Genomic DNA, 22,638 nt, shown 5'->3' on the forward strand with positions numbered 1-22,638 from the left:
GAGTTCTCGAAAACTACAAGAAGAATTGCTAATGCAAACGTTGATTTTTGAAAATTGAAGCAGCGACTGAGACTTCATTTATTTCATGAACTCAGATGCACTTAGAGGATTCTCGACAAGCTGCTTACCGTAAATCAACGACTACGTCAATGTCGACGTTGTATCCGCAATGATGTCACCCATAGCGGCAGCATTCGTAGTAGCTACAGCAGGCATCATCAGAGCTGAAACGGGGGCAGGAGCAGCGACTGGGACAGCAACTGAGAAGGAATAGCTGCAGGAAGTGATGCACGCAACAGAACCACCACGTGACCTGCCAATGCACCCTTGTTACCACTTCTCGCAGCCGAAATCATACCCGCAACGTTGGACAGCAAAGCCGGGTTGGTCGCGATACTCTATAGAAGTCCGAAAATGTGCTCGGTCGTCATGGGACTGGTTGAGTTAGCTTCCGTACTCATAGCAATTATGTCCTTAATAATTTGTGCGAGCTGAATACGATCATTCGGTGACAAGAAAAATGTTGCTCCTTGTGACGTAGATGCTGTTACTGGTAGCAGCCATCATGTTTCTCAGAACCCCGTAAACCAGAGTTCGTGCCTTGATCGGAGTCCATTACGATACGGACGTTAAAGACAGCAAACAGGCCACAACAGCGAGAGCAATCGACGCTTCCATCGGTGGGCTATACGTCCTGCTCTTCAAACTAGTTTCCGTAGAACTGGAGCCAGAGATGGCGGTGGTGCATCGTGGTCCACCCCACGAATGATACATACATTCGCAACGCTACTTGAACAATTTCCCAGTCTTTAGAGCCGTTCGACTCAAAGTGCCACCAATCGTGCAGTCGTCGCTGGTCTCGCAGAACGCCTTGCCAGCCACTTCCTCCCACTTATTATCATTATCTTCGTACTCGTCGATGTGGGCTTCAATCCATTCTTGAGTCGGATGACTCGCTGGATCACAACCAACTTGCATGTAATTATCAGCTTCGAGATCCGTCGCCAAGTCCTGATACAGACGGATGTGGTCGATCTTCATGTACATCGGGAACGAGTCGCAGATAACGTTCGTCACAGGATCTTTTCCATCACCACGACATTCCTTGCCTGGGTTGGGCGGCGTCGCACACCAAGAACTGGACAGCGACACGTTGAAAATCACATACAAAGGCTCCTATTTCTTCGGGTTGTTCTTTTTCGCATTCTGCAGGACGTTGACGATCGAATCCGTCGTGACTTCGAACAGAGGCTCGCCGTGAAGCATCCAGCGTACATATCCATTCTTGCCTGTAACCCACTCCACTTGGTAGTCGTAGAAACCCGTGTACGCGCCGAAATATAGGCCAATTTCGACGAGATTGCATCAATCTGATAGTTAAATGCACTAATCGCATTGGACTTGGGTGTAGTGGACTCATTGCGAGGACTGGCACACTTGGAGAACATATTGTCAGGATCACACAAGTACGAGCTCATGTACGAGTTGATCAGCGGATAACACGTGCCGTTCGAGTTAATTCCCCAGTGATCTTTCCCTTTGCCGACAATCAGACTCAATTCAGCATTCACATCGCCTGAAGCTGGACATGTATCCACAGCACAAGTGCTCTCGGTAATACCAGCTTTCACTGACGCTGCAAATGTGGCGTAGTCTTGTTTCTCCTCTGCGTTCTGCTTGCAATAGTTGTTGGCAGCGTAGCGTAACCCTTGATACCAGGATTTGTGACCACGTTCCTTCCCGTAATAAGCTGTTGGTACGTCGATATAATTTGCTCCTGGTGTTAAGCAGTGTAGGAGTACAAACAGTAGCTGAAGTCTCCAGTTGACGTATCCACAGGGAAAAGTCGTAGTCGTCTGGCATTCCTGATGCAATTTGCGGAGAAGATGAAATAGCCAACCCTCCGCCATCCAGAACATCGATCTCAGGAGCTCCACGACCTTGGTTGGGGTTCAAACCGTAGCCTGGATTGTCGTCACACGCACTGATCCGTTGGAAACTCGGGTTAAACACGTCGGCATCGCATTCATCATACGAGTACGGCCATATGCGGTTCGTCGAAGCGGAGAAATAACTCGCCCGAGGTTCCCAAGCATCCAAATTCCTGGCCACGTCGGATAAAATTTGTTGTTGGCGACTTTTCCAGCCTTTCCTAGAGCGATATCGGGGTTGCCTGACTTACAGGAAGTAGCTCTCGGAAGTTGTGCTCGTACTTCTAACATCCCTCCTTGGTAGCAGAATTTATTCCAAGATTGGACCATTGTACCTCGGTAGAAAAAGTTGACGTCTGTGAAGCTTGGGAGGTGAGTATACATGTTGTATACATGGCTAGAATTGACCTCATCGACAGTTTTGATGAAGAAGCAGCAGGTTCCGTCGTCATCGCACTTGGTAGGCGTCATATTGTGCGAATAAAGCTCCAGAGCTCCATTGACACCGTCGGGTTTCTCCAGAGGAGTCCAGATATGATCATCTCCAGCTCGGAAGCTGCGGTTGGCCACATTGAACTCGTCCGAGGTCCCATCGTCGACCACGGGAACTATGGTCGGCTGACACGAACGACACCAAATAGACAAGTGCACAACGATCGCAGTAATTGACATCTTCATCTTGTAACTTGGACTGGGCGGCAGTGGATGAGTCGACTGGAGCGCTTGAATTCCAATCGAACAGTGCCAGAGGAATGAGGTCTTGTATCTGACACGAAAATTAGAGTGGGCTAAATCGTAGGAAACTGCCTATCCAGAAATACGTAGAATTCTGGTACCTGCGTCAATACTGCATAGAATCTGATACAAAAAGAAATCGTACGCTTAGCAACTTTCTCGCTGAATTCCGGAAGTTTAGGATACTAGATCACATCTTACGACTTGGCACGCTCAGCTCCGCTACATCCAGTCATCCTCCTATGCAGTTGTCAATCCATGGCACAACACTCAATAATCCAGAACTTAAGTTGCGAGAACCCCTGCTCAATCTCGTGGATTGAGGCGACGACTGCGGCGAGTTGGGCTTTCACGTCGAAGTTTGCGTCGTCGCCCCCGTGTAGACTGGTAGAGCCACACTGATGCAATCACTTCTCGCTCGAATGCTGCAACAGCTTGCCACGGTAGATTGGTAACCGGCTCCCACGTGAGCTCGTGATAACCTACCCATTGTACCAGATAGAAGGTGGAGTCGTTGATCCATCTCTTAGCATATAGCTTTTCGATCTCGTATTCGATTTCTGCGTTGCGTTCGTTCCGCGTTGCGAATAGCCCGCCTTGTCGGTTGCGATACTGGATGCCACCAACGTCTTCTTCGTCGCTGCTTCCAGGGTCGACTTTCTCGTGCTGTAAACGTTTGCGCCAAAAAGACCCATCCAGGCGTCGATTTCAAGCCCTAGCGTTCTTTTTGCGCCGCGTTAGAGGTGGCATAGTATCGACCACTTGCAGCTTCGGCTTCGACGATGACTTTTGGTTTGTGTGGGCGAGCAATGAGGCCTTACAAGAAAAATTATGAGAAGGTGCTCTGAGAAATCTACAACCACCGTTGTGCAATAGCTATTACCAGCTATTGCCCAACGGTGGCAGTAGATTTCTCACAAAACTACGCATTTTTTGCTCAGAAAACTATGTGTGCTTCAATATGCAGCGGTGTTCCACTACTTACCACCGTTATAGTGATAGAGCAGCTGAAAGTGCCCCATAATTGCAAAGTTTGAGCTGTCCGCCGTTATCCAACATCTCAAACAGGATATTCTCTAGTTTGACATTGTTTGCTGTAAAAGTGTAGGTTTTGTAATATATTAGTACGAAACATGATACTTCGAAGTAAATGTGGTAGTCGAAATACGGTGAAAGTGCAAATACTGAGCAAACGATGCCAAAATGCGTATGATATTCTTCACTTCATCTTCCGGAGACGCATTTTCCCGAGATTTCACGCGGTCAAACAGCTAAAATACACATACATATTCAAACATTGAGTGAGTTTAAACAGTCAAATGCTCAAATATCTCGCTAATGCGTGCCGTTCCACGAGGACTAAGTTCCATGATGATATAAAAGTGGTGACTTTCCTCGATTGGAGGAATCAACTTGCCTAACCAAAGTACATAATGAGCAATTGTAGCAAACGATGCCTAAAAACTATTTCTGATGTCATTGTAAAACCCAGAGCATAATACTACACAAATTGGCGAACGACATGCTGTGGTAGAGATCTAACTACTACCGCCAGGATCAAAGTTAGGATTACCTTTTTTGAGGATGTGGTCTTGAAGCGCACAGCCACAGAACTACTGGCTTACATTTCCTCAGGTACGCTTTTCTACGTCAAAACGGACCCGACAAAGGAGCATACGCTGTCGGGTATAACTACTGCAAGGTAATTGGTCCTCATAGCAAAAAAAGGTACTACCCATAATCGAAATAGGTAGCCATACGCGTATATTAAAGATCACTTTACTAGCCAATCAGACTGCTAGAATCATCGGAATGCTATTTGATTGGTCAAACCGAGGACACCGGCGAAAACGTGACTTCAACATTGAAGCTCGCAATGTTTTGGCGCGAAACAAGCCGCTTTGGAGGGTCAACGATTCAAACTCGCGTGCGGGGGCGTCGAGCGCGCGCCAAGCCCCAACGAGTCTCATTCCGCAATTTCCTTTCTTGTGAACACTCGGGTTCATACCGACTGCCCCCACCCATCTCTGCTAACCCACCCGCCGCCTGACACTGACCGATGTCACTACCATTGCACGCTGCCTGACACCACCGAAATCTCTGGTGGAAATGCTGCTCGATTCCCATGCTGTCGTCACGCTGGTCCACACATAAGATGCTAACGCCGACAAGTCGCTGTCGCCACGCCGGTCCGCACGCTGTACGATGCTAACGCTACATGGGCGCCGAACGTCAGTCATACATGCTGCCCGTTTGGAGCGATACCGTTGCTACACTGGTCGCTGCATTCCGTAACCGATGTGAACGCGAAACGGCTACGGCAACAACAATCTTGTGCGATGATTTGCTAGTTTACTGGTAAACGATCACGTAGTGGTGGTGCGTGCATATGCGGAGGAGGCGAGTACTGCTACCAGTGCGATGAAAACGAGTGTGGCGACGATATCGGAGGAGACACAGCAGCGAGGTGCTTGCTACCAAAGGCCCGGAGACGACAGCCATCGACAGCTTGGTGATCGACAGCAAACTGGGAGACATGACGACGACGCCGCTATCTCCGACTCAACAGCTGCTACAACTGTTGCGTGGAATCCATCGCGACGCGGCTGCTAGTGACCGTATTGTCACTGCTACTACATGTCGGTCGTGAACGCTGCCTTTGGTTCTGCTCCCTCTCCCCGCGCGTGGAAGTGGTGACAGCTGCATCATTGAAGCTTTAACGTTCATTGCCACTGCACGCAGTTGCCAACATTCTTGACGTAGTCTGTTTGATCCACGCAAAGATGTTCAAGATGAGGGTTACCGGCCATTACATGCTGATTCTAGATGAACTTCATTTTTAACTTACTAGCTCGCTCTTTCACGTCATACTCTTCTAGATTGTTTTGAGCGACCTTTCGATAAGTACAGCTCCAAGTTTGTTTGTTTTCTAGATTCTCACCAAACACACACTTTTTCGAATCCATACCACTTGCAGTGGTGTACCTGCATATCTAATACTAGGCAGGTACGATTGTACTACTCTTAGTATTAGCTGGTTCCCAACTGCAACGTAAAGAAGCTACTTGATACGAACTTCCTTCCTTGCTGCAGACTGCACCACGAAGTGTCTCTGAACTGCAACTTGCGGTTAGGAGACTCAGGTGATGATGTTCTCTCATTCTGGCATTTTTCATTTCCAAAACAGCTATCTACTTGGCACTAGCAACTTGGAATTCATTCCCGAATGGATTGGCGCCTCGACAAGGCAGAGGTAACTAGTGTGGTGCTAATAGCGAATCTAGTTTTCTTACTGACATACACGTCTTGCAGCTACCTTTCACTGCAGGAGTTGCAGCGTCCAATGGAGAGCAGATTTACAAACCGATCGTTATAAAAGACGCGCTTGTTCATTTCAGCTGCCACCGCAGACTCAACTTTGACTCGTTGCTTCCCGTGTTTATACCAGCAAAAGATCGAGTACTGCGTCAACATTCAAACTGAGGGTGTCATGGATACAACTGCTAACATGCAAACGTTTTTTTAATTGCAGGTTTTTGAGAATGTATTCCACTCAACCAAAGACGTTGATGACTTTATTGAGATGTTGCCGGTAAAGGAAATGTACGTTATGAATGTCGACCATTCCAAGGATCCATACAGCGGCTACGACAGACATCACTTTGTATGGATGGTACGCTGGCTGCAGCTGTGTATGGAGCTTTCAGAGGTACGAAAGACCAGTCTTAAATTCGTATATGTTATGATGGTACTAACACCTTTTCGTTACTACAACGTTTAGATAACTACCGAAATGATACGTGACCGACTGCAATATCTGAAAACATTTCTTGTCAAAAAAGCAGAGATGCTTGATGTCAAAATTGAAGTCGACATCCAGCTAGCAGACGTTCGAAGCACCGAACAGAGAGCTCGAGCTTGGAGTGAAGGTAAAATCTTGGAGAACGCATTCAGCGAAGTTAAAAATTTATGGATTGCGATGAGCGAAATTGACATTCTCGCGGATCAGTTCGAATATATGGATATACGAGAGCCATGCACGTGCAGCAAGTGTGCCTACTATCGATCGCCATTGTGGGAGCAAGAGCAACCTGTCGGTTTGACATATGATGTGCTACCTCCAAGCGAACCCTACCATCGGCTAGAGAAATGGGATGAGGAAGAACGGTATTATTTGCGTAAATACCTAAACTGAATGAGGCAAAGGCAACCTGTACGAGCTGTGGCTCAAATAATAATAAAAATAAACAATTTGGTTCATATACAGTGACATGAGGGCAGAGTATGATAGTCAAATTGTCGTATGATCGATCCAGAGCAGCACACAGGACAATAGTTTCAACACTCAAAACGATATTTACTATACCAGAGCGCGTGGTAACACAGCACCACACAGATCACCGCTCTACTCAGATTGTTCCCACAACGCCGGTGCATTTCCACTTCGCCATACAGGGTACCTACTTGCTACTTGACTTCTGCAACTGAGGAATCAACGCTCAGCACTACGAATGTGAGGGCCTGCCTTCCAAAATCGGGTCGCACACTTGCCTCCTACAACGACTACCGACGTGCGCCTCGGCGACCACATAGCGGTGCACGCATCGTGGAAGAGGCGATGATTTCGAACTGGGCGAAGAATACGAGTGTGGCGGCGATATCAGAGGAGCCGCCGCCACACTCGTATTCCTTGCCCAGTCCGGCCCCGAGATGGCGGTCATCGACAGGTTGATGATCGACACCAAGGGGGACGTCATGATGACGACAACGGCGCACCATGTGTGTTGCTGCGCCACCAGCAAACGCTTGTGTCTTGTAGCTGATGATGCCTGCACCACGTGGCGTTGTTTACTGTCCTTGGCGTCTTTTTATGCGCTCACGATACTCTGCATAACGCATTTTTTTTGGAAATTAAACAGTGCCGAACGTGATTCCGACCAATCAGACCGTTCGAAAGATCATTGTACGAAAAAATAGCAATGGCCAATTCCAACCAAAACGTACCTAAAAAGTTAACTGGAGATGTCATTTCAAAAACACAAGAGCATACTACTACTTAAATTGGCGAACGACATGCTGTGGTAGAGATCTAACTACTACCTCCAGGATCAAAGTTAGGATTACCTTTTTTGAGGATGTGGTCTTGAAGCGCACAGCCACAGAACTACTGGCTTACATTTCCTCAGGTACGCTTTTCTACGTCAAAACGGACCCGACAAAGGAGCATACGCTGTCGGGTATAACTACTGCAAGGTAATTGGTCCTCATAGCAAAAAAAGGTACTACCCATAATCGAAATAGGTAGCCATACGCGTATATTAAAGATCACTTTACTAGCCAATCAGACTGCTAGAATCATCGGAATGCTATTTGATTGGTCAAACCGAGGACATCGGCGAAAACGTGACTTCAACATTGAAGCTCGCAATGTTTTGGCGCGAAACAAGCCGCTTTGGAGGGTCAACGATTCAAACTCGCGTGCGGGGGCGTCGAGCGCGCGCCAAGCCCCAACGAGTCTCATTCCGCAATTTCCTTTCTTGTGAACACTCGGGTTCATACCGACTGCCCCCACCCATCTCTGCTAACCCACCCACCGCCTGACACTGACCGATGTCACTACCATTGCACGCTGCCTGACACCACCGAAATCTCTGGTGGAAATGCTGCTCGATTCCCATGCTGTCGTCACGCTGGTCCACACATAAGATGCTAACGCCGACAAGTCGCTGTCGCCACGCCGGTCCGCACGCTGTACGATGCTAACGCTACATGGGCGCCGAACGTCAGTCATACATGCTGCCCGTTTGGAGCGATACCGTTGCTACACTGGCCGCTGCATTCCCTAACCGATGTGAACACGAAGCGTCAGCGGCAACAACAATCATGCGCGGTAGCTACTACGACGGTTTGTACACGGTGTGGCTGGTGATTAGACTGCGAATTTCCGACTGATGTCCATTGTGTTGGACCTGCAGCGATTGCTACACACGCTGCTCGTCAAACGCCAATTCATCTTGTCGGCAGGCACGGAACAGTGCGAGAGGATGTAGCCTCTTTGCTAGTCGTTGGCCACCTTGACTAATGCAAATTCGTCCCACCAGCAGCCACTTGCACCTCGCCGATGGTCTGGGAGAAAATGCAGTTCACGATGACTCGCAACCGGCCATATGGACATTTGACGCAATAATATCTTCACGTTGAAAGCTACCGAAGCGTGGTTTGTCCTCAAGCTTGCAGTGTAGTGTGGGTAGTTTTGCTTACAAAAATCTGCACCAACCAAGTATCTATAAATCCACTTCTCATTTTTTTCATATAATCAAATTGCTGTACCGATGCGACACCGGAACTAGTGACCAGCGGTCACGTGAGCCACGTGAGCCTAACGCGTAGTCCTCTTGCTTGCATTTGATCGGAGGAAAGGTGCCTGTATTTTGTATATCGAAGAGCTTCGCATGAGATGACCTTCGAGATTGTAGACCAGATTAGGCAGATAATATCCATGGTACTTCTGCCAGCATGACCATGACGCTTCTTGACAAAGATGTGGCTTGGATTTATCGATTGGGTAGGTGCGTTTGCACAAAGCAACTTTGTGCTTTTCGCAGTAGTCTGTCTTTTGAGTTGGATTTCTGCATTCAAAGCGACACACAGTACACTCACGCAGCGCTCGACTTCGATCTTTTAGTGCTATCCATGACTCCCGTGCCACGCATACGTCATTGGTACCACTCGAAACAGCAGTGTTAGCAGCATGACAAAGAGAAGAAGTAGGTCCATCGTTGCTATTGGCAAATAGCATCCCATCATCGTCACTAAGAGACTCTTTCCACGTTCCATCGAACATTTCGCGAACAAGGCTTGCGACAAATGCACGGTGCTCGTCTCGACGACTCGATTCCGGACTCTCTTCGCCATCACTGAATCCCGAGTGATTGCTACGGCGAGCCATTTGATGGCATATGTAAGCATTACATCGCGCGATGCCAATCATCGCCATAGCCAGCTTTTTATACCACTTCTTAAACGTGTGACCATTGGCCACAGAAAATCTACCCCGTAGTTGGTCGTGACGATCTACTCCTTGCATCGCGGTGTTGTATTCACTGACGCATTTTGGGGCTTTAAAGGGCTCCCGCTGTTGTCGAATCCGTCGATATACAGTTGTGGTACCCGAGTCATCAGCATTTGAAATGACATTGACTACCGATCCATCCACCCAACTAGCCGCCACGATGTGTTTTTCCACGCACACCCCTTGCTTCATGGTGCCTCTCTTAGTATCGGTCGACCCAACCATCGTATAACGCGGGAAGTGTTTACTGGAAGAACGGACGGTGCCTCGCCCGTAAAGACCAACCGTTCTCAGGCTTTCCAGCAATAAACACGATGTGTAGAAGTTATCAGTGTTTACCACCCGCCTCGAACCTCTTAGCGAATTTGTGACTTCAATGACATGTTTCCGAATCTCTGAAGACTTTTCTGTCAACGCCGCAAGACGATCTATTTCCGCAGGAGAAATTACATTTGCTAGGCGATTTTTCAGGTCACTGGAGCAGTGAAGTTTGAAATCAAGGACAATCCATGTCGTCGAACAGCAGCAGACATACAATTTGAAGTGATATTTTCCAGTCGGCTTGCGTGGATTATAGACGATGATGTGCCTGGCGTACTTTGATTTACTCGCAATACTCGCTTCGTCCACAGCCACATCTCGCCCCGGAATAACGTGACGGCAGCATCTTATTTTCAAAATTGTTATCAGAGGACGTATACTTGCTGCAGGATCACTCGACAGCTCCTCAGCACTTGTACGAGGGCGAAACGATAAATTTTTTCTAATGTATAGATACCTTTTCCAGCTCATAACAGTAGCCAAACTTGTCGACGATTGTCCAGGAAAAATATTTGAGTCTTCATTGTCAAACCAATAATTTCGCATCTCGCCCTTGTCGACAAGTGTCATGTACCACTGAATCCCAAGAAATATCATCAATTCTTCCAGTTCAATAGGTGCTCCAAGTTGACCAGAGGTTTCTGCAGCACGACCGTTTGAAAAAGTCACCACTTGTTTCCAAAACGAAATAGGGATAAACGCAAAGAAACTCGAGCTTGCACTTTTTCCAAAAAGATGTTTACTTTCTTCGCGTAATTTTGTGGTTGTAGACCCATCGGGGTGAGCAAACAGGCCTGGTACTTCGTCAAGCGAAGCCGTAGGTGAGAATGTCATACCTTGGATAAGCTCGACTTCTGCTGGACACAAATCAATTTGAAGCTCTTTCTGGCTTCGAAAGACCGACCACTCACGATATTCACTTTCTTGTACTTCGTCAAATTCATCTGTAAGTTGAGGTATGTTCGTATACTTTGGCACCATACTGCAAAGCGCACTCCAAGATTCACCAAATTCAGCACTGTTCTGATGTATAGCCACGTAGTGTTTTACGCCGCGACATACGACATCTTCTTCGATCTGATGAACGTGATGTTTTGTTTGAAAAGCGGTATTTGTCCATCGTACTTCAAACGACAAGGTTGGCACAGCCACACCATCACCATTTTTTTATTTTCAAGGATGTGACGAGTCACTACGCTAATCAGATAAGTTGAGCCGACATCGCTATAATATTTGCGCTCCATCCAGGTTTCCTCAGCTGGCGAAAACGCCACACTGGCTCCAACGTATCTGTTTGCGGTAGCTTCCGCCCGTATTGCGAGTTCTTTACGAAATGCAGTAGCATTTGCGTTTGAAATTTTTTGTTTTCCTTTCGATTGCGAGCGTTCAGCTGATTTTGAGTTCTTTCGAGTACTGCTAACTCGTGATTTTGCGTTCTCTTCAGTTGCTGTTCGTGGTTGGTCTGTCTTACGAGTTGCTGATTTCGGCTTGCGTTTAACTGGTAGTAGAGGTGGCGGGTTTGACTTGGCTTCACTCGTTCGTATTAGTACTCCTTCCGACTGTGATTGTCCTTGGAGGTGGATATCACTGTGCGATGTAGCAACACTCGACGTAGTTACTCCCGAAACCAACCCAGTTGTACCCCCCTGGTTTTGCCCACTCATGTTCATCACGACCGGTGCTGCTTTTTCTCGATAGCACTGCTTACTGCAGAACGAAGCGTCTCCAAAATCCAGTATCTGCTGTCCGTCCGGGTCGTACAGCTCAAGTGCTGCACAAACATCATGAGAGCAAAAATGATGCATAAATGCTCCACACGTCGTGCACGACCGCTGGGTCGAGCACGGTGATTCACAAACTGAACATATTGGAGTCGAAACAGTAGACTTTGTACGTGATTGCTGAGGTTCATCGACAGTAGACGTATGAACACATATTTGTTCATCCACGACACCAATAGTAGCTTTTGGTATCGTGTGAGCCACAGGATTACCATCTAGCTGTCTAGTGCGTCTGTCGTCGTCCTTGTCACAAGTATCCAAACTCATATCTCCTTGCTCAGGTATTGAAGCAACATTTCCAGCTGTAGCACCAACTTGTAGGGCATCAAGCTCATCAATCGCACTGCTCTTCGTACCTACATTAGCACTATGCAATACTCCGACCGAGTTACCAGTTTTCACGTAAGGTGCTTCATCTGCATACGCACTGTTGAAGTACCCAACAAGTGCTTCTTCCCCCAAGAAATAGTCTTGACCATTTATTCCATTTGGGTTGCCTCCAGGACGAACGTAGCGATAGCGCAAATCCAAACTTCTACTCGACGAGGGTTTATAGGACCATCCCACACGGCGTAACACTTTCCAAACGTCCTTGAAATTCACAGAATTATCTGTTGCATAAAATAAGAAACAAACATGTTATCACCTGCTACCCGTAGTCTATAGTCTAGTGACTATACAAGTGCCACACCTCGAGAAAGCTGTGGTGTGTTGCTGGCTTGAGACCTGCGCTGACGCTTTGAAGCCCGCTCAGCCATCTCTGCGCTCAGTTCCTAACTCCTCTCGCTCGCAGCTTTTCAGAAGTGAGGTCCAAATTGGACCTCCGAGATCCACTCTGCCTCCATGGAGCATCGCCACCTTCTTCCACTGTGGCAAGGCTGTCATTCACGGTACTGCACCTTGTGCCAATGTTGGGATAGAAGGAAGATTTTCGTGTGTTTTCGACGAATCATCAGTGCCGTCAATTATTTTCAGCAAATCATATTGCAGCAATCTGAACCATACATTATGTACTGTTTTGATCAAACCCTCTCAAATGCGATTAATAAGCTCGCAAACCCCTTCGCAATTGATATACTAAAACCCTACATGATGTACGGTTTTGAAAGTTTAACTTGATTAAAGTATGTAAGGCTTAATATAGAAATGAATGGGGGTGACGAAAGGGTTAATAGAATGTAAAGCAATAACCATCCACTACAAGTAGATTTAAGAGAACCAATGTTAGATATTGTCGAGACACTCTTGATTAATCCGAGCGTAATTATTTTAGTAATCTTTACGCTAGATCCTCTTCCTCGACTTCCCACGCTTCTCTCACTTGTCCACTGGCAGTCCACACAAGGTAGCCTGTTCACTATCGAGAAATTTGGAGCGACAAAGTTCCGTTGGTCTCCGAGTTGCCGCCGCAGCCGTCTCACGAGATCGACTGAATCTCTCGTCATCAATGACCTGGTAGATGAGATTACACGCTTGACAGACAGCAACCATCTCGTACTCATGCGGTAGCCATCGAGCGTCCTCAAATTCCACTTTAAAATCAAAACAAAATATTTAGTTTAATCACACGGCACCAGATGAGTAGAGGGCAGATACTCACGGGCTTTTGGATCAAAGGCGTCTGATTTTGGGTTCCACAACGTGTTTTGAAGCATGAAAATGCGTCGCTCCAGCAACTGCATGACAGCCAAGTACTGGCCGCCACCAGTCTTACCCCGGCTAGCCCAAGAAGCAGATACTTTCAAGTCTGAGGCTTCAATTGGGTGTAAAGATGCCTCGGCTTCAGCTCCAAAGCGCTTCAGAAACGCAGTTTCATTCTCGCTCAGAGAAATCGACTATACATTCAAAGACGGAGCATGAATTTATTCCAGCAATACATTGAAAACACCGCTGGTGTTACAATAGTCATACCTTGCGTGTAATTTGACACACTTCTGCCTGCTTTCTCGAAGAGCGTGACCGAATCAAACCAGGAGCGGTTACTATATCGGTGCAATGGCAAAACACTCGACCGGCGCACTTGTGGCTGTTGCTTATGGCGACGGAAGACTAGGTTCAGGTCAAATCGGTGCGTTTACTGTAGTGAAACAACAATAACGGTGATGAGTGCCTACCTTGCGTCGTTGGGCCCCACCTCCTTTTACGAATGCACCACAAACGGAAGTTGCATGTACTTCTTTCTTCTGAACCAAGTCAGAGAAAAATACCACACCACTTACACGAACAAGCACCAGCCTGTGCATATCCGTAATCTGAAAATTGGCCGTCAATAACCGCACACGATCACTGAAAGCAGCTTCAACCTCGCGCACGAGTGTTCGCATTTCTCCCTTCATAATTTCTTCCAACTGGTGACTTTGTGCTGTTACGGGCGCACTAGTCGGACGCCTTGATCGGACCGCACAGACGGACTCAGAATTTTGTGTTGATGATTGAGATGGCTGTAGGCCATACAATACGCCACTTTCTAGATGCAACACGCGCGTACACGAAGAAGTGGCAGCAATATTGAACTTGGCAACAAATGTACCTCGAGCGTTGGTGGGCTGGCGAGCTGAAGGCAGTAGCGGCTGTAGAAGCATCGTTGCTACTGCTAGATCTGACGGTGGTTGACTCAGAACGAAACTAATTTCTCCATCACGAAGCTTGCTGTACACCAGCTGACCCGATTCCTCATGAACAAGACGAGCTCGTAGAAGATGTCGAGACTCATCAATAAGTAAGGAAGCCTTAGCACAGTGCTTGCGAATAGCCACGGCGTTCAGTTTTGAACTACTCTTCCTTTTCAATTCCTGGAAAGACATCACACAATACTTAGTTTTTTTTGGCTAGAATGGGTATTTTTTTTAAATTGCCAAATAGCAAGAAAGCACGAACCCCGGTGACGGACGACGTAAAATACCAGTCAGCTGGGCTCCCATTCCTAAACAAGATAGTATCTACAATGTCGATCTTGGTCCTGATATCATAAGTGCGAAGCGCATGAGGTCATACCATTCCACAAACACCAAAAGCAGTGCTCTGTCCAAGTAACTCACTTGCGCTCCCACAGTCGAGGGTACAACCTGCAAGAGGAAAGTATAAACACTTAGGATTAGATTCCACTTTTGCACTAAGTGCTAGCGTTGACGTACTCTGCCCACCGTCGGCGCTGAATTGACGTGTTTTGAGCTACTCGCTCCACGAGGTCCACTCCGCGAAGGCCATTACCCGATCGACTTTGAAATGAATCGAGCGGATGAAGTTGGGGAGCGGCGTGAGCTTTGTGCTTTGGCGAGACTCGCGAATGATGATGTAGACCCATTAGCGAGCAAGATGTGGAATTCATACCAACAAACCCGTTCAGTATAAGAATGATGGCGAGGACACCCTCGAACAAAGTTCAAAGAGGAGTTATAAGTCCAGATACGGATTTTTTATTAATAGTTGGCAAATTCGTGTGTGGCCTATTTTGAATCATTGCTCTCTTAAGGCTGGTCATAACGAATTCGTACGAGATCGGCAGAATGACGTTCTATCTGCTGAGCGAAGGCCTCACGTGAGTTATTCTCCTGCGGTAACTTGCGCTCGATATCGACTTGTGTGTAACATATCCTCAGTTGTGTTGGCATAATTTCGGGAGCTTACGAATCACTCAAGGTGCTTTCCCGGGTGGATAAGGGCGTGGACACCGACACACTCGCAGCTGTATTGGAACTCTGGTGTGTCAACGCATCTTCCTCCTTTCGAATAAACGAACCCAGCTCATGTTGTGCTTGAAACACAGGATCGTCTTGGCAGCGGCTGCAATCTTTCAGCAATACATCGAGTTGTTCATATCGTGGTAGTGTAAACTGCAGCCGTATTTTGACACTTCCAATCCAAGAAAACTAATTCTGTGCGTCAGGTTCCCCTTTTACTATCTGTTCAAGTGTGTCCTGTTGGGGCTGCTGCTGACACCAAACAAACACGTAGGAAACACAGTTGCTGTCCTCCAGCGCATGCGATTCCCTGACATCGCTTGCTGTGTGCAGTTCACGCACCTTTTCTTCGAGGGATTTATTCACCCGGCAGTTGTGACTATCAAGTACAAACTTGACACGAATGTGCTCCCGATCATTGAATCGCTCGTCATCAAGTACGGTCATATTTCCACTCCGCATGAAGGAGCCAGAGACTGACTCGTGGAGTGTTTCTCCTTCAGATACGGTCATTGGTTCAACAAAACGCTATTAGCTCGCTCGATTCACCTCTTATCGGAAAAAGAGCTTCTACAGCTTGAACGAGATCTGCAGGAGAAGCTCACCCACGTTCATGTACGTTGGTTGACCCTACCGATTGTTTTTAATCTATCTACTCACTAGCATGCCTTCAGGATGAAATCTGTGCTATACAGCGCTCCAAAACTTCCAAGAAGCTCGAAAACAAATGAGTAGTTCTCCATCTTACTTTAAAAGGCACTTAAGTACTTCGAAGTTACGTTTCCACATGTACAAGAAGGAGTTACCGTGTTACTTCGTCTTTTTATTCTTATCGGTTGTTGCCAGCAAGTGGCGCGCCGATCCTGTAAATCACTAGCAAAGTTTCTCGCAACTTGCCTAGTGGTAGAATTCAAACGTCGTGTCCGCCCGCTTGATAGCGTTCTTATAACCCTTGTCGAAGTCTTTGGGCAGCACCACATACCGGTTCTTGCGCACAGCCTGCAGACCTGCTTCCTGGCAGATTGACGCAATGTCGGCCGAGCTGATTTTCTCCGGGCGGTTGACGTAGTCCTCCAGGTCGACTTCGTCCCCAAGATTCATCTTCGCTGTGCAGGCCTGGTAGATCAAACGTTTCTGTCGTCGGTCGGGCAACGGAAACTCAATCTTACGGTCCAGACGACCAGGACGCAGCAGTGCCGGGTCTAGCGTATCAGCGCGGTTGGTAGCCATGATAACCTTGACGTTGGTGGCCTGGTCGAAGCCATCCATCTGGTTCAGTAGCTCAAGCAAAATGCGCTGCACTTCACGATCGGCTCCAGTCTGAGCATCGAAGCGCTTGGTAGCAATAGCATCCACCTCATCGATAAAGACAATGGCAGGCGAATTCTCCTTGGCCAAACGGAAGACGTCGCGCACCATACGCGGCCCTTCACCTAAGTATTTCTGTACAAACTCAGAGCCCACGACGCTGATGAAGGCGGCGGTGGTGGCGTTAGCCACAGCCTTGGCCAACATGGTCTTGCCGGTGCCTGGAGGGCCGTACATGAGAACACCGCGCGGTGGATCCACACCAATCTGTTTGTACAGGTCGAAGTGGGTAAGTGGTAGCTCCACGGCCTCGCGCACTTCCTGCTTCTGAATGTCCATACCACCGATATCAGAGTACGAAACGTCAGGACGCTCCGACATTTGCATCATCTGGATGCTAGAGTCTGACTCAGGAGGTAGCACATCCACGACGGCGTGTGAGTGGCGATGCAGAGCCACAGACGAGTTGGGCTTAAGACGCTCACGGTCCAACGTGCTGAGGATGCGTACGTAATAGTTAGAGCCGGCCGTGGAGCCCACGATACCGTAATTGGCGTCCACCATCTCGAGGAATTGGCCAATAACAAGCGGAACCGACTGAATACGCTTCACCTCCTCCTTGGCGCGGATGAGTTCACGCTTGAGATTCTTCATCTCGTCCTTGATGTAACCTTCCTGGATGTCCAGGAACTCCAGGTGACGCTCCAACGACTTGTACTTGGCATACAGATCCGTCTTGGTCTCGATAGTCACAGGCACCAGCGGCTCTTCGTCCGCGGCCACGGGGGGAAGTCCGATCTCCTCCATGGTATGTGAGCAGATCTTTTTGTGAGGGAAGGGGCTACTAATAGTACTACCTACAACACGATAGTAGTAGTACCGAAACATTGAAGTAGGTCATACTGATATTTATTTAGATATCGATCATTGCAAAATACCTAGTTCTAATACTGATACATGAACTAATATATGTATTATAGTAGTATTAATAGCAGAGGTCGGAAAATAACTGTATTGTAATGTAATGTAATGTAATAAAACGCTTGGATAGTTGGCTAGCAACTTCTAAAAGAGTAGATGATTTACTGGGAACAATGTTCGACCCGCTGGGTTACCCGTCATATGACAGAATATTGTCAACATCAGGAATAACATGTTGTACTCTGAACGGATGGTGTTTTTTTCGGTGGGCAGGATCTACAGGAATAACACAGTCTCTCCCGTGGAATAAAGTCACCCGTTGGGAAAGTGGCTCATTTGCCGATTTACTAACTCTTTTCCAAGCCCACATACAAGACCAAGTCTAACTCGGACAATGTCGCGTCGAACGTCAACTGCATCAAGTGCTTCAGATACAACACTTCAAAGACCTTGGCGGGGAGTTCGCTCTCAGAAACAAGTACGTCAGCATGTAGAGAATGTACTCTCATAATTTAGTGAGGACCAGCTTCGACGTGAACAAGAGCTGAGCCGCTTCCCTACAACAGTACTGCACGACGGTGACAACGAGTCAACTGACACTCCATTCCTCGATGAATTTCGTGACATTGGTGGATCTTCTGGCATTAAGGAGATGACAACGTTTACTTTGAGAGAGTTCAACGAGCTTTGGTTGTCGGTGAGAGACTACGTTGTAGTCAACTACAACGTCGGAAGAGGTAGACGCTCTAAAATCAGCGGAAAGGACGCCTTTTTCATGACCCTGTTCACGTTGCATGCTGGAGGGACGTGGGAAACCCTCAGCAAGAACTTCCGAATTCCGACTGCTACGTTTACCGACACTGTAACTAAGTTCATACGGCTTTTGTCACCTAAACTGTATGTGGATCAAGTTGAGGCACAAGCTGACCTCACCACAATGCGCTCTGCTGTAACGTCTCGGCATACGTTTAAGAACTTCCCTTGCGCTTTGTACGCCGTGGACGTCACATTCCAGCAAGGCTGGCGTCCAGGAGGTTCTATCCAGGAAAACGGCAAATATTACAGTGGCAAACATCATTTGTATGGCCTGAAGGTGGAGGTGTCGGTTAACAGCCATGGGTACGCGATCAACTGCTCTGATCACGCCAAAGGCGCAACGCATGATGTGTCGATGTTCAAAGAAAACAAGTCATTTCACATTGGGAGAATGCTAAAGCTACCAGGGGATAGCCAACTCGAAGACGAGGGTCCGTTGATCGAAATGTTTTCTGATCAGTGGGCCATACTCGCCGACAAAGGATACCAAGGTACAGCACAATATCTGCGATGCATTCACCCCCAAAAAGGAAGAAACTTGACTCGTCCGGAGCTTGTGAACAACGACAGAATTTCTAGTGACCGGATTATCGTGGAAAATTATTTTGGTAGGCTGAACATGTTATGGCGCGTTTCTGCGGACAAGTTTCGCTGGAGCGAGGATCTATATGGCGACGTTTTTCGAATGTGTGTTGCTCTCACAAACTGCCACATCGCGAAAAACCCTCTTCGGGACGAAATGGGCGACTGGTATCGGCAGTCCCAGCACAGACTGATTCAACTTGGCATGAGTATTAAAGAAAAGAGGCGACTACAACAGGCCAAATACCGTGCGAAGAAGAAGCGTCGTCTGATAACATCGCTTAACGATCTCGGCGGAGAAGAAGATGCAAGTGAGGACTCGCTGACTCAGTACTCGGACGAGTTTTGAACAGGTAAAACGATATCGAAACTGGTCGAAGCTTCATATAGACTTTTTTTAGCATAAAACAGTGTACTTAAGTTGTTGTAAAAGCCCTAGCGACAGCCTTGGTAACATGTCCAAAATGTATGTTTTTCCTGATTAACTTGATCTTCTGAAAACGTCTTTGTGTGCGATGGGTTACTACTCGGTTTGAGTAAATTGTTTTTACTTTGACAAAAATAGCATAATTGGTTATGTACCGCGCAACTTGCCAGGTGACCTAATGTAATGTATTACGAGTATCGCGTAGCTCTAGTCAGCGGGATATAAAAAAGCAGAGCCACCGATATCATACTAGGTACAATACCGGTATACCTTTTCCGCATTCGTCAGGAATGTGAGGCTCTCCGTGCTTCCCCTCCCTCCCCCTCGTCCTTGGTGAAAATGACGCTCGCTGTGTCGCTCTCCTGCTCCGGTCTCTTCTTCAGTGTCGGGCAGCCCCAGGTCCTGTTTCCAACCGGTGCCAACTGCTTTTGTGCCATGTTCGTAGTATCTGTTCTTCTCCTTGCACGTATCCGACTCACCGGACGGTAACAGGTTTTATTGAGGGTTGCTGGTCTTGGTACTGTGTACCAGCTGTACCCATTAACCGGTCAACCTGAACCGGTTCAATACGATCCCGCTGTGATTATGGTAAGTTGTTTATGCCATCCATGATTGGACGAGTAGAATGATTGGACGAGTACAGAATGATTGGATGACCAAGGTAGTGAGGACAGTGTAAGCCCCGATAAATCAATCACTTTCGAATCTTCCTTCTTCCGCTCAAGTGTCTTCACTCCGGTCTCCGCACCAAGTGCAGAAGTCACTCCGTTCAGCCCCAAGCTTCGTCCCAACACCTCTACACCATTAACAGGTTATGAGCTCAAGCACCATGTCCTCTGCCCATGACGCCTCAACCAAGGTCACCGTCGACAAGTTCAACGGTGACAACTACGCGACGTGGAACCGCTACATGCGTGGCGTGTTTTCGACCATGTCGGTATGGCACGTAGTGAACCGGGAAACGACGCCGAGCTTCACGGACATCTGTACCAAGGACGACTACATCAAGGCGAGCAGCATTGCGTTCGGACTGATGTTGCTCCACATGAACGCGGACTACCATCACGTGGTTGATGACTACGAGGAAGCGTGGAACGCGCGGACGCGCTTGAAGACGCTGTATGGTGGGTCGCAGAAGGCTGGTCGCATCTACCTGAAGCGCCAACTCTTCAGCATGGAGATGTCGGAAGGCGGCAATGTCTTGCATCATTGCAACGAGGTCCTCAACATCAGTGTCAAGCTCAGCAGCATCGGCGCCAAGATGGAGGACGAGGACGTGGCGATCTGCTTACTGCGAAGTCTCCCCAAGAGCTACGAGAACGTCGTGCTCAATCTGGAGATGAGCAACGCAGAGCTGCGGCCGCAAGACGTTGTGAAAGTGCTCACAAACGAGCACATCAAGCGACAAGGTGAGAAGACGGCGACGGTGAAGACTGAAAACGCGGCTAAGGCGTTCAACACCGACCGAGAGTCTCGCCAATGCACGTACTGCGGGAAATTGGGGCACATGATTGACAAGTGCTGGACCAAGCAGAAGGATGAGGGTCGAGGTGCTCGACGCGGCTGCAACGGCCGTGGACGCGGAGCTAACAACATCCAGTGGCGAAACGACGGCGACGACGACTACGACTACGATCGAGTAGCGTTCGCGGTTTCCCTGGAATGTGGAGTATCGACGAACAAGAATGTGTCTGGAATATGGGTGGTCGACAGTGGTGCCACGCACCACATCTGTAACGACAAGTCCAAGTTCGCCAATCTCATCGAGCGCAATGAAGGCGAACTTTCGGTGGCCGACGGGAACAAGGCGGCTATCAAGGGTGTGGGGACCATCGTGGAAAGAGTGGTCCTTCCCAACGGTGCCGAGCGCGAGATCGAGATCAAGAACGCGCTCTATGTGCCTAACATGAGCAAGAATCTGCTTTCAGTACCGCAGATCAACAAGAACGGAAAGTTCCAAGTGGTGTTCGATGGGACCGAGATGCACATCTCACGCAAGGACTCGAATCAAGTGGTGGCATCGGCGGATCTCGTAGATGGACTCTACTGGCTTCGCACGCCTTTTCGATCAGCAAATGCGGCGACAACTAGAAGGACGGTCGACCTGCATGCGCGTATGGGTCACGCTCCAGTCGAGGTGCTTCGCAAGATGGTCGACAACAAGATGATCAAGGACGCGAAAGCACCTTCCAAGCCTAGCGGACCAAGTCTGTGTCGCGGCTGCCAGCAAGGCAAGATGGTCCAAAAACCATTCCCTAGCAACCGTGACAAGCGTCGTTACGACAGTTTCGAGCTGCTTCACTTCGACGTTTGCGGACCCATGGAGAAAGCCTCGCTTGGTGGCAGCAAGTATTTGCTACTGATCGTAGACGAAGCCAGCGGGTGCATGAAGGGTTTCTGTCTGCGTGCCAAATCAGAAAGCGAAGACTGCATCAAGACGTACATCACGAAGGTGCAGAAGCAGTTTGGCAAGAAGGTCAAGTTCGTGCGACACGACGGAGCTCGTGAATTTGCGACCAACTCGCTCAACGATTTCTACGAAGACGAAGGCATCGAGCAACAAACCACGGTTCCGTACGCGCACCAGACTAACGGCACGGCAGAGCGGTCCATCCGCACCATCGTCACGATCGACCGCAGCATGCTGCATCATGCCAAGCTGGACAAGTGTTTCTGGGGTGAAGCGGCGATGACGGCCATCTACGTGAAGAACCGCCTGTCGTCACCAAAGATCGAGTGCAAGACTCCGCTCGAGATTGTGTACAAGTCCGCGCTGAGTGTGAAACACATGAGCGTCTTCGGCTGTCGAGCTTTCATCTTAACTCCGAAGGAGAAACGGTTCAAGTGGGACCCGAAGGCTCGCGCCGGATTGTTCCTGGGCTGCGAAAAAGTATCCAAGGCGTATCGACTTTATGACATCTAGGCGGGGCAGGTAGCTATCAGTCGCGATGTCAACTTCGATGAATCGACCTTTGGACTTTCAGAGCCAATTTCCGATGAAGACGTCGACGACCAGGACTTTGAATCTCTCGACATCGACAATGACGGTTCGCGTCAGACGGAG

General features: G+C 48.3%; 3 protein-coding genes across 3 annotated transcripts; all 3 read right to left on the reverse strand.

Moving 5' to 3' along the window:
* Positions 1-397: 397 nt before the first annotated feature.
* PITG_18444 (uncharacterized protein) lies at positions 398-2,402 on the reverse strand (the record flags this gene model as incomplete). The annotated part of the gene is made up of 5 exons (XM_002896325.1): positions 398-1,176; positions 1,222-1,289; positions 1,331-1,818; positions 1,901-2,137; positions 2,179-2,402. 5 exons carry the CDS (start codon positions 2,400-2,402, stop codon positions 787-789), a joined length of 1,407 nt encoding a protein of 468 aa, XP_002896371.1.
* Positions 2,403-13,157: 10,755 nt separating this feature from the next.
* Positions 13,158-14,761, reverse strand: PITG_18445 (uncharacterized protein; the record flags this gene model as incomplete). Its single annotated transcript, XM_002896326.1, has 5 exons — positions 13,158-13,372; positions 13,441-13,675; positions 13,752-13,889; positions 14,000-14,653; positions 14,714-14,761. 5 exons carry the CDS (start codon positions 14,759-14,761, stop codon positions 13,158-13,160), a joined length of 1,290 nt encoding a protein of 429 aa, XP_002896372.1.
* Positions 14,762-16,300: 1,539 nt separating this feature from the next.
* PITG_18446 (26S protease regulatory subunit 6B) lies at positions 16,301-17,645 on the reverse strand (the record flags this gene model as incomplete). Its single annotated transcript, XM_002896327.1, has 1 exon — positions 16,301-17,645. One exon carries the CDS (start codon positions 17,633-17,635, stop codon positions 16,418-16,420), a length of 1,218 nt encoding a protein of 405 aa, XP_002896373.1.
* Positions 17,646-22,638: the final 4,993 nt, after the last annotated feature.

Source organism: Phytophthora infestans, genomic scaffold (assembly GCF_000142945.1).
Source record: "Phytophthora infestans T30-4 supercont1.62 genomic scaffold, whole genome shotgun sequence".
In the NCBI taxonomy this organism is placed as follows: Eukaryota; Oomycota; class Peronosporomycetes; order Peronosporales; family Peronosporaceae; genus Phytophthora; species Phytophthora infestans.